The following is a 12,689-nucleotide window of genomic DNA, read 5'->3' as shown; positions in this document are numbered from 1 at the left end:
AAACAAACAAAAAACAAAAAAAACACTTTAGCAAACCAATTTCCATATGCCAAACGTGTTATCTGGAGTTGTTTGAAGGAACCATTTGCCTAAGCAGTTCTCAGTCAAGAGACCTCCTGGTTTGCCAGGTCCTCTCATGACTAAGTTTTGCAAAGGCTCTGGAATCCTTCAGGAAGAACTCAGATGAGACTCACTGGACAAAACAAAATGTAGTTCACATCACAGCAGCTACTGTGTGTCAGACACAGTTTGACTTCCTGCCTCAGACTGCATGCTCTGTCCAGGATTTCTTGTTAGTAGGTAGCAGATTCAGCTCAACTGTAAATAGTTTGAACATAACTGTATGCTGATATAGTATCTAGACATAAATGAACTTAAATGCTTTAAGAGTGGATATATTTTAATGAGAACTAGTGATAAAGTTCTTTTTTTTTTTCTGAAGCAGCACAATAAGATTCCCTGCTTTGATGATGTCACTTCTTAATATTTCATTTATTTTTATTTTTATTTATTTATTTATTTTTGCCAGAGCTGAGGATCAAACCCAGGGCATTTTGCTTGCTAGGCAAGTGCTCTACCACTGAGATAAATCCCCAACCCCCTTTTTTTTGTTTTTTTGTTTTCAAGACAGGGTTTCTCTGTGTAGTTTTTGGTGCCTGTCCTGGATCTCACTTTGTAGACCAGGCTGGCCTCTAACTCATAAGAGATCTGCCTTGCTCTGCCTCCTGAGTGCTGGGATTAAAGATGTGTGCCACCACTTCCTGGCTTAATTTCATTTATTAGTTGGTAAAATTGAATATACATTTAAGAAAAATACAGTTCATTGAAATTTATATATACTATGGAATAATTAAATCAAGTCAACTAACGTACCTCACATTAACATTTTTGTTGCAGACCACTTAAAATCTCCTCTCAGCATTTTTTAACAAAATGTGACACAATTATCAACTGTATTCACCATGCCGTAAATAGATCTTTTGAGGTTACTCTTCCTTTACAACCAAAATTTCCTGTTCTTTTTTAAACACATAAAGCATATTTATGTTCACATATATATGAAATAAAATCTTAGATCAGCAATTGAATATGTTCATAATAGTTCATTTGTACAGTAGATTTGTGGGAGTTTTTAAATTTAAACTTCAAAAACATTTTTGTAGATTTTTTTCTTTGGCAATTCCATATATGTACATAACACATTCAGGCTATTCTCAATCATATGCTCTTCTATTTCCCTTCTATTCCTGACAACTCCCTATCCATCATTGACTAATGACACGTCCAGTCTTGTGCAGGTCTATGCAGGCAACTGAAACTTAAGACCATTATTGTGATGTCTGTGTCATGCTGAGTACCTAGTAGTTTGTGGATCCTTTCCTTACCTTTTAACTCTTAAATTCTTTCTGACCTCTCTTTCACAATGTTCCCTGACCCATTGAGAAGATGATCCAAATGGCCTTTTTAGGGCTGAACTCTCAACTGTCATGTATTCTCAACTCTTGAACATCCAGGAGTCCCTGTATTCACTGCAGTTCATTACAAAGGGAAAGTTAGTTTTTACATGAGTCCTGGGGGTCAAAACTCAGTCTTCATGCTTGCTAGGGAGGTACTCTCTTGATGAAGTGTCTGCTCAGCTCAACCACTTCTATAAACGTTCTAACAGGCACTTCAGGCATCTAAAATGAACTCCAAATTTTGGTAAAGAGCTCTGTGAAGACCAATACTATTAATAAAAATTTGAACTGTACATAAAAATAAACAGCACCAAACTTATAATATGAACAACTGTAAAATATAAAACATGTGAGATTTTACTAAATCTCCATTTGCTATTACCAAGTCAAGCCAAAGAAAATAAGCCTCTGAATATTTCAAAAGTATTTAGAGTCAGTCTTGGTATTGAGTATGTAGTTTGAGTTTTCCTGCCTGGCCCACAGTCAGGACAAATCTCTCTTACCTGCCAGTCCCACAGTCACTCAGACCCAACCAAGAAAGCACACAGAGACTTATATTGTTTACAAACTGTATAGCTGTGGCAGGCTTCTTGTTATCTACTTCTTCTATCTAAAATTAACCCATTTCTGTTAGTCTATACTCTGTCACATGGCTTGTGGCTTACCGGTGTCTTTACATGTTGCTTCTCATGGCAGTGGCTGACAGTGTCTCCTCCCTAGCCTTCTACCTCCCACAATTCTCTTCTCTGCTTGTCCCGCCTATATTTCCTGCCTGGCTACTGGCCAATCAGCATTTTATTTATACAGAGTGATATCCACAGCAGAGTATATATTGGAGATTTCAAACAATATCTCATTTTGAATAGAATTCCTGAAATGTTTTGGAATTTTTTTCTTTATTATTATGTGTTTTAAATTTTATACATCAGCCATGGGTTCCCCTGTCCTCCCCTCTCCGGCCCCCACCCCCACCCTCTCCCCAGCCCCTCCCTTCCATTCCCATGTCCTCCAGGATCAAGGCACTCCTGGGGATAAATTTAAACCTGGTGGATTCAGTACAGGCAGGTCCTGTCACCTCCTTCCAGACTGAGCAAAGTGTCCCTGTGTAAGCCCAAGGTTTCAAACAGCCAGCTCATGCACTAAGGACAGATCCTGGTCCCACAGACTGGATGCCTCTCAAACAGTTCAAGCTATTCAATTGTCTCACTTATCCAGAGGGCCTGATCCAGCTGGGGGCTCCACAGCCTTTGGTTCATAATTCATGTGCTTCCATTCGTTTGGCTATTTGTCCCTGTGCTTTTTGCAATCTTGGATTCAACAATTCACGCTCTTGCAGACCTTCCTCTTTCTGGACAGTTGGACACCTGGAGCTCCACCTGGGGCCTGGCTGAGGATCTCTGCATCCACTTCCATCAGTTATTGGACGAGAGTTCCAGCACGACAGTTAGGGTGTTTAGCCACCTGATCACCAGACTAGGTCAGATCAGGCTTTCTCTTGACCATTGCCAGCAGTCTATAGAGGATGTATCATTGTGGATTTTTGGGGACCTCTCCAGCACTCTGCCTATTCCTGTTCTCATGTGGTCTTCATTTATCATGGTCTGTTATTTCTCATTCTCCCTTCCTGTTCTTGATCTAGCTGGGATCTCCTGCTCCCCTAAGCTTTCTTTCCCTCAAATCTTGCCCTTCATTACTCCCACTGTCATCCAGGTTGTTCATGTAGATCTCATCCATTTCTCTGTCATTGGGTGATCCTTGGGTCTTTCCTAGGGTCCCATTTTCTAGGTAGCCTCCCTGGAGTTGTGTAGCAGTCTAGTCATCTTTGTTTTACATCTAGTATCCTCCTATGAGTGAGTACATACCATGTTTGTCCTTCTGAGTCTGGGTTACCTCACTCAGGATGATTTTTCCTAGATTCATCCATTTGCCTGCAAATCTCATGATGTCATTGTTTTTCTCTGCTGAGTAGTACTCCATTGTGTATATGTACCATATTTTCTTTATACATTCTTCAGTTGAAGGGCATCTAGGTTGTTTCCAGGTTCTGGCTATTACAAACAAAGCTGATATGAACATAGGTGAGCAAATGCCCTTGTGGTATGATTGAGCATTCCTTGGGTATATGCCCAAGAGTGCTATAGCTGGGTCTTGGGGGAGATGGATTCCCAATTTTCTAAGGAAGCACCATATTGATTTCCAAAGTGGCTGTACAAGCTTGCATTCTCACCAGCAGTGGAGGAGAGTTCCTCTTGCTCCACATCTTTTCCAGCATAAGCTGTCTTCTGTGCTTTTGATCTTAGCCATTCTGACAGGTGTAAGGTGATATCTCAGAGTCGTTTTGATTTGCATTTCCTGGATAATTAGGGATGTTGAGCAATTCCTTAAATGTCTTTCAGCCATTTGAGTTTCCTCTGTTGAGAATTCTCTGTTTAGTTCTATAGCCCATTTCTTAATTGGACTGTTGGGTATTTTGATGTCTAATTTCTTGAGTTCTTTATATATTCTGGATATCAGCCCTCTGTCAGATGTGGAGTTGGTGAAGACCTTTTCCCATTCTATAGGCCGTTGCTTTGTCTTGTTGACCATGTGCTTTGCTCTACAAAAGCTTCTCAGTTTCAACAGGTCCCATTGATTGATTGTTTCTCTCAGTGTCTATGCTACTGGTGTTATATTTAGAAAGTGATCTCCAGTGCCAATGCATTCAAGAGTACTTCCTACTTTCTCTACTATCAGGTTCAGTGTAACTGGATTTATGCTGAGGTCTTTGATCCACTCGGATTTAAGTTTTGTGCACGGTGAGAGATATGGATCTATTTTCAGCCTTCTACACATTAACATCCAGTTATGCCAGCACCATTTGTTGAAGATACTTTCTTTTTTCCATTGTACATTTTTGGCTTCTTTGTCAAAAATTATATGTTCATAGGTGTGGGGATTAATGTCAGGGTCTTCAATTCAATTCCATTGGTCCATATGTCGGTTTTTATGCCAGTACCAAGCTGTTTTTATTACAGTAGCTCTATAGTAGAGCTTGAGGTCGGGGATTGTGATGCCTCCAGAGGTTGTTTTATTGTATAGGATTCTGTTGGCTATCCTGGCTTTTTTGTTTTTCCATATGAAGTTGAGTATTATTCTTTCCAGATCTGTGAAGAATTGTGTTGGTAATTTGATGGGAATTGTGTTGAATCTGTAGATTGCTTTTGGTAAGATCGCCATTTTTACTATGTTAATCCTGCCTATCCACGAGCATGGGAGATCTTTCCATTTTCTGACATCTTCTTCAATTTCTTTTTTCAGGGACTTAAAGTTCTTGTGATATATGTCCTTCACATGCTTAGTTAGTGTAACCCCAAGGTATTTTATATCATTTGTGGCTATTGTAAAGGGTGATATATCTCTGATTTCCTTCTCAGCTTGTTTGTCTACTGTATATAGGAGGGCTACTAATTTTTTTGAGTTGATCTTGTATCCTGCAATGTTGCTGAAGGTTTTTATAAGCTGTATCAGTTCCTTGGTTGAATTTTTGGGGTCACTCATGTATACTAGCATGTCATCTGCAAATAGGGAGAGCTTGACTTCTTCCTTTCCAATTTGTATCCCCTTAATCTCTTTATGTTGTCTTATAGCTCTGGCTAGAACTTCAAGTACTATATTGAATAAGGAGGGGGAGAGGGGACAGCCTTGCCTTGTTCCTGATTTTAGTGGTATTGCTTTGAGTTTCTCTCCATTTAATTTGATGTTGGCTGTTGGCTTGCTGTAGATTGCCTTTATTATGTTTAGGTATGTTCCCTGTATTCCTGATCGCTCCAAGACCTTTATCATGAAGGGGTGTTGGATTTTGTCAAATGCCTTTTCTGCATCTAGTGAGATGATCATGTGGTTTTTTTCTTTGAGTTTGTTTATATGGTATATTACATTGACAGACTTTCGTATTTTGAACCACCCTTGCATCCCTGGGATGAAGCCTACTTGATCATGGTGGATAATTGTTTTGATGTATTCTTGGAGTTTGTTTGCCAGAATTTTATTGAGTATTTTTGCATCAATGTTAATGAGGAAGATCGGTCTGTATTTCTCTTTCTTTGTTGCATCTTTGTTTGGTTTAGGAATCAGGGTAATTGTAGCCTCATAGAAGGAGTTTGGTAATATACTTTCTGCTTCTATTGTGTGGAACAATTTAAAGAGTATTGGTATTAAGTCTTCTTTGAAGATCTGGTAGAATTCTGCAGTGAAACCATCCAGTCCAGGGATTTTTTTGGATGGGAGACTTTTAATGACTGATTCTATTTCCTTAGGGGTTATTGGACTATTTAAATGGTTTATCTGGTCTTGATTTAACTTAGGTATGTGGTACCTATCCAGAAAATTATCCATTTCTTTTAGATTTTCCAATTTTATGGAGTAGAGGTTTTTGAAGTATGACCTTATGATTCTCTGGATTTCCTCATTGTCTGTTGTTATGTCCCCCTTTTCAGTTCTGATTTTGTTAATTTGGATGCTCTCTCTCTGTCTTTTGGTTAGTTTGGATAAGGGCTTGTCTATCTTGTTGATCTTCTCAAAGAACCAACTCTTTGTTTCATTAATCCTTTGTATTGTTCTCTTTATTTCTATTTTTATTGATTTCAGCTCTCAATTTGATAATTTCCTGGCATCTGTTCCTCCTGGGAGACTTTGCTTCTTCCTGTTCAAGGGCTTTCAGGTGTGCTATCAAGTCACTAGCATGAGATTTCTCCAGCTTCTTTATGTGGACATTCAGTGCTATGAATTTCCCTCTTAGCACTGCTTTCATAGTATCCTATAAGTTTGGGTATATGGTGTATTCATTTTCATTGATCTCTAGGAAGTCTTTAATTTCTTTCTTTATTTCTTCCTTAACCCATTGGTGATTCAGTTGAGCATTATTCAGTTTCCATGAGATTGGAGGATTTTTGTAGTTTTTTCTGTTGTTGAAATCTAACTTTAAACCATGGTGGTCCAATAGAACACAGGAGGTTATTCCAATTGTTTTGTATCTGTTGAGATTTGCTTTGTGGCCAAGTATGTGGTCAATTTTAGAGAAGGTTCCATGGGATGCTGAGAAGAAGGTATATTCTTTTTTGTTTGGGTGGAATGTTCTTTAGATATCAATTAAGTCCCATTTGAGCCATATCAGTTAAGTCCATTATGTCTCTGTTAAGTTTCAATTTGGCAGATCTGTCCAGAGGTGAAAGTGGGGTGTTGAAGTCTCCCACTATTAATGTGTGGGGTTTTATATGTGATTTAAGCTTTAGTAATGTTTATTTTACATATGTGGATGCCCTTGTGTTTGGGGCATAAATGTTCAGAATTGAGACTTCATCTTGGTGGATCTTTCCTGCAATGAGTATGTAATGTCCTTCATTATCTCTTTTGATTGATTTTAGTTTGAAGTCTATTTTGCAGGATATTAGGATGGCTACACCAGCTTGCTTCTTAAGACCATTTGATTGGAAAGTCTTTTCCCAGCCTTTCATTCTTAGGAGGTGTCTGTCTTTGAATTTGAGGTGTGTTTCTTGTATGCAGCAGAAAGTTGGGTCCTGTCTTCATATCCATTCTGTTAGTCTGTGTCTTTTTATAGGTGAATTAAGTCCATTGATATTAAGGGATATTAATGACCAGTGATTGTTTGTTCCTGTTGTTATTTTTATTTTTTGGTGGTAGTGTGTGTGGACTTCTCTTCTTTGGGGTTTACTGCTGTGGTGTTATCTATTGCCTGTGTTTTCATGGGTGTATCTGCCTTCCTTAGGTTGTAATTTTCCTTCTAGTGCTTTCTGTAGGGCTGGGTTTGTGGATAAGTATTGTTTAAATCTGGTTTTGTCTTGGAAGGTCTTGTTCACTCCATCTATGATGATTGAAAGTTTTGCTGGATATATTAGTCTAGGCTGGCATCCATGGTCTCTTAGTGTCTGCATTATATCTGTCCAGGTCCTTCTGGCTTTCAAAGTCTCCATCGAGAAATTGGGTGTTATTCTGCTGGGTTTGCCTTTATAAATCACTTGGTCTTTTTCCTTTGCTGCCCTTAATATTCTTTCTTTATTCTGTACGTTTAGTTGTTTAATTATTATGTGGTGAGGGGACTTTTTTTGGGGGTCAAGTCTGTTTGGTGTTCTATTGGCTTCTTGTATCTTCATAGGCATTTCCTTCTTTAAGTTGGGAAAGTTTTCTTCTATGATCTTGTTAAATATATTTTCTGTGCCTTTCAGTTGGTATTCTTCTCCTTCCTCTATCCCTATTATTTGTAGGTTTGGTCTTTTCATGGTGTCCCAAATTTCTTGGACATTTTGGGTCATGACTTTGTTGGTTTTAATGTTTTCTTTGACTGATGAATCTATTTCTTCTATCGTATCTTCAACACCAGAGATCCTCTCTTCCATCTCTTGCATTCTGTTGGTTATACTTGCCTCTGAAGTTCCTGTTTGTTTACTCAGATTTTCTATTTCCAGCATTCCTTCTGCTAGTGTCTTCTTCATTTTTTCTATTTCCCTCTTCAGATCTTGGATTGTCTCCCTTGCTTTTTCATGATTTTCATTCAAGGATTTATTGTTTTCTTCTGCTTTAATTGTCCTTTCCTCTAGTTTTTTATAGCATTCTTCCCATTTTTTGTTTGTCTGTTCCTCTACTTTATTTTTGATTTCTTCTATATAAGGCTCTAGCCTCTTCATGATGTTACTTATAAGGTTGTTTTCTTCCTCTTCTTCCATTCTGTGATGTTCAGGTCTAGCTGTTGGAGAATGGCTAGGTTCTGGTGATTCTGTATTGCTCTTTATTTTGTTGTGTGTACTTCTGCCTTGACGTCTGCCCATCCCATCTTGTGTTCATTCTTGGTCTTATCAGTGTACTTGGTCCAGAAAGAGTTAACAGATTTAGGGAGCCTCTCTCTGGTCCAGATGTAAGCTCTGCGCCAGATGGGAGTGCTGTTCCAGATGAGAGTGCTGGCCAGATAGAAGCTGGGGGGATGGACTCTGAGTCTTGGGAAGTCCCTGGGGTCTCCTTATTTTGTCCAGATTGGAGCTCCTCTTGTCCAGATGGGAGTTCCTCTGGTCTTTCTGGTACAGATGAGAGTTCTGGGGTGGATGGGAGCTGGGGGTTGGTCTCTGAGTCTCAGGAAGTGGCTGGGGTCTCTGGTCCAGATGGGAATTCTGGGGCAGCCGGAAGCTGGGGGCTGGTCTCTGAGTCTCAGGAAGTGGCTGGGGTCTCTGGTCCTGATGGGAGTTCTGGGGCAGAGGGAAGCTGGGGGCGGGTCTCTGAGTCTCAGGAAGTGGCTGGGGTCTCGGGCAAATGGATGTGGGGCAGGGTGTGGAGACTGCAGTGTCTGCCTGCAGTCTTGGAAAAGGGGAGCCTTCCCACAGGGCCTGCCAATTGGCAGGAAACTGGGGCCAAGTTGGGCAGTTCCTACCGGGGTGGCCTGTGTCCAGCAGGGGGACCCAGGCACAGTTGCCTCTCTGACTATAACCCAGTCACTCACCTCTGGTCCAGGTGGGAGTTCCGGGGTGGATCTGTTTTGGAATTTTCCCACTGTGTCATGGCTTTGGCATAAAGCACTGATTAGAATGTACATTCTTTGAAATATAACATGATACCTGATTGATATGCATAGTTGTCTTAGTTGGGGTTTCTTTTGCTTCAATGAAACACTGGGACCACAAAGCAAGTTGGGGAGTAAAGGGTTCATTCTGCTTGCACTTCTGTATCACTGTTCATCTCTGAAGAAAGTCAGGACAGGAACTCACCCAGGGCAGAAACCTGTAGGCAGAAGCTGATGCAGAGGCCATGGAGGAGTGCTGCTTACTGGCTTGCTCCTCATGGCTTGCTCAGCCTGCTTTCTTATAGAACCCAGGACCAGCAGCCTAGGGATGGCCTTAAGAAAATGCTCGACAGGCTTGCCTACTGCCATATGTTATGAAGGAATTTGTTAGTTGAGGCTCCCTCCTCTCAGATGATGACAATTTGTGTCAAGTTGACATAAATGTAGCCAGCACAATAATTCTCATGTTTTGTGCATCTGTGAAGTAAAATAAAAAATGACGAACAAAAATCCTAAAACATTTTCAACTGTAGCTAAATGCAAACTTGTTATTTCTACATTTCTTTTGATTTAAAAATCCATTCAATAGAAATGTTCTATTCACTTTTCTGGGGTTTTAAGGTACAAGCAGAGTAAAGAAATTTCATTAAAAACTTCAAGTGCTTGTGGTTATGGAATTCACGTATGTCAACTGCATCATATTTAAAATGTTAATTTTTATCATTACATTAAAAAATTACCTGTGAACTAATATACAATTGTTCCTTTTAGTTTATATTGCTTTGTTCCTTTTTAAAAAATTGGTAGAAACCTTTTTATTGCAAAGGTTATTTTTACAAAATTTCAATTACATTTATTTATTTTGTGTGTGTGTTGCACACATTGTATGTGTGCCACGGTGTGTTTGTGAAGGTCAGAGACAGCTTGTAGGAGTCCGTTCTGTCCTTCCACTGTGGGGATCCTGTGGGTCAAACTCAGGTCATCTGTGTTGTAGTCAAGAACCTTTACCCACTGAGTCCTTTCACTGGCCCTCTGGTTACTCTTATTTAATAGAGGGAAGGCACTGTTAGTCAAAGGAAATGAGTGTACACTTTATCTTTTATTAAATGACTTAGATTTTTCTTTCATTCAATCATATTCAGATTCCTCTTTTTTCCTTTCAACAGGCTGAATTAAATGACCCCGTTGACCCTTTTACAAGGTACAGCACAAAAGTCGCACCAAACCTAGGAGAAGAAGTTTTCTCTAAGTACATTGGGTGGAGAGTCGCCAACACCCTCTCCAAGCTCTTCTTCCCCTCTCTTGATACCTGTGAGCACCCTTCAAAGGAGTCAGTGGAAATCCATCTGCAAAGAAAGCACAGAGTCAAAACACAACAGCCAGCAAAGAAGAAAGTTCTACATTTTGTTGTGAAGTAAGTGAATAGTGTTTTATTATTCCAACTCATGACAGTTCACAGGTATAAAAATTATAATCAGGTGGCATATGACTTAACTCAGTCTCTCCTTTTTAAAAATATATTTATTTATTAAAATTTTTTTCATTTTACATACCAACTCCAGTTCCCCCTCCCTCCCCTTCTCCCACCTCCTCACCTCCTTCCCACTCTATCCCCATCCACTCCTCAGAGTGGGTAAGGCCTCCCATGGTAGTCAACAAAGTCTGGCATACCAAGTTGAAGGAGAGCCTAGTCCCTTCCCATTGTATCAAGGCTGAGCAAGGTATCCCACCACAGGGAATGGGTTCCAAAAAGTCAGTTCATGTACCTGGGATTAGTTCTGGCCCTGCTGCCAGGGACCCCACTAACAGATCAAGCCACACAACTGTCACCCACATTCAGTGGGCCTAGTTCAGTCCCATGCAGGTTCCCGGAGTCTCTCCTTTTTAGTTCTTGGCACAGCTACTTCCTAAGTGTTTTATCCTGAGGAAGCTCTTGAGAAAGTTGCAGCCTTCTCAGGAATGATCTCTTCATGTTTAGAACAGACATTGGCACATAATGTAGATCTGTGTTAATGTGATTCTCATGTAGGAAGAATACAAGTTATAAAAAAAAAGCCATACCCCATGTTCAAAAGTTTTAAGGCTTCATTTTTAGATATATGACATATGAATATGTATATATATTTAATGTGTATTAAATAGATGTAGCCTAATAGTCTTAAGCAGTAATCATTTGATAAGTTGCAAGTATAAGGATAATTATTATGGTTTATACTTTAAACACTTGCGAATGTCTTTGAATTTACTTCTAATGTCTTAGGAAAGTGTAGAGTTGGGATATGTTGATTTAGGTAAATAATTTTCAATATGTATTTGCCATATCTTCAGTGATAGGTATCTTAAGGGTCTTAAACTATTTATTGTAAATGCATTTAGACATTTTCCCTGCATCTACTCTTCTGATATATTAAAAAACACAAAGAATTCCATTGTTGCTTTATACTATGGGCTATGATTTACATTGTTAAATATTCCTGGAAAGCTTTATTCAAGACAGGAAGATTATAGTTATTCTTCAACCCAGCTCATTTAAAGAGTACATCATATTATATACTTTTGCTATTTATTTTGACAATATCACAGAGAACTCATGTTCTAATTTTTTTAGTAATTATTTTTTGATGTTTTAGTTTTTAGTTGAGCAGTAGAAGACTGATAATTGTTACATTGTACTTTAAACTTTGATACCTTATACACCTGATTATTTTTAATATTATATGTGCCATTTCCTCTCCATGTTTTAGAAATCATTCTTGATGGGCTTTATTTTGGGTCATTTTCCTGAATCTTTTATTTCTAGCCTGTTCTGAACACAAGGGATAAATTTTGTTGTTCTAAATTGCTGCTGATAATGTATCTATAAATTTCAATTTAATTATGCATTTTATTTCCATTACTGCAAATGACTTTTCTTAAGTATTTATCTTTATTTATTACTTGACTAAAATATTGCTCATTTTTTAAATGTCTACTGATTATTTAAAAAATACTGCCTGGCCTTTACAAATAGGAAGTATCTGAATACACAAGGATTATGGATTGAAAATTGCTTTCTTTTGTGCTCTTTAGTAATATTTGAACTTGAATATGTATTTCTCTTGATAAGTTTATTGCTGAATACTTCATCTGTCTTGCTTTTAATATAATCTTTTCTCCACATTTAGCCTCTATAGTTATTCTCATGTGTGTGCCAGGCTGTGATGTTGTGTAGATTAACTGGCAGAGACTCTTAGTAAATTCCCAGAGAGACTGATTTTCTAGCTACACAGTTTTACCAAGTACCAAAGGTTGATTTTTCTTTCTTAGTTTTTTAGTGCTTTTACCTTCTTTCCTTTCTCTTACCTGGTTATTGTTTCAGCATCTCTCTGAAAATATATTAGCATCCTGGATGTGGACCTTTCTTTCTCCATATTTCTGCTCACAATTGTTCTTTGTTTTAATTTTACTTGTGATGCTGGCTTTAAGACAGCATTTTTTCACACTGATTAGTTGTATTTGTAAAAATCTGTTTGGCCTGTTTATTTAAGTAGTATTGATGGGATGCGCAAGCAGTAAGAATAAACAAAGTATCCGTCTGTCTGTCTGTCTGTCTGCCTACCTACCTGTCTACACACCTACCTACCTACCTGCCTATCATCTATCTATCTGTCTATCATCTATCTATCTATCTATCTATCTATCTATCTATC

The 12,689-nt window shown here is 38.7% G+C and overlaps 1 protein-coding gene across 2 annotated transcripts in view; it reads left to right on the top strand.

Annotated features, from left to right (window-relative positions):
- Nucleotides 1-12,689, top strand: part of Tmem232 (transmembrane protein 232) — a 332,354-nt gene that overhangs the window by 84,994 nt on the left and 234,671 nt on the right. For both annotated transcript variants that reach the window (XR_004943602.1, XM_036173475.1), the window contains exon 8: nucleotides 10,167-10,414. Coding sequence is in view for 1 of the 2 variants with exons in the window: in XM_036173475.1 (XP_036029368.1) it covers nucleotides 10,167-10,414 (248 nt within the window). In the remaining variant the exon portion in view is untranslated. The remainder of the gene's footprint in view (nucleotides 1-10,166; nucleotides 10,415-12,689) is intronic.

The sequence above is a fragment of the Onychomys torridus genome, chromosome 23 (genome assembly GCF_903995425.1).
Source record: "Onychomys torridus chromosome 23, mOncTor1.1, whole genome shotgun sequence".
In the NCBI taxonomy this organism is placed as follows: Eukaryota; Metazoa; Chordata; class Mammalia; order Rodentia; family Cricetidae; genus Onychomys; species Onychomys torridus.
Note: the sequence above shows the minus strand (reverse complement) of the source record. Positions and strands in the feature narration are given on the sequence as shown.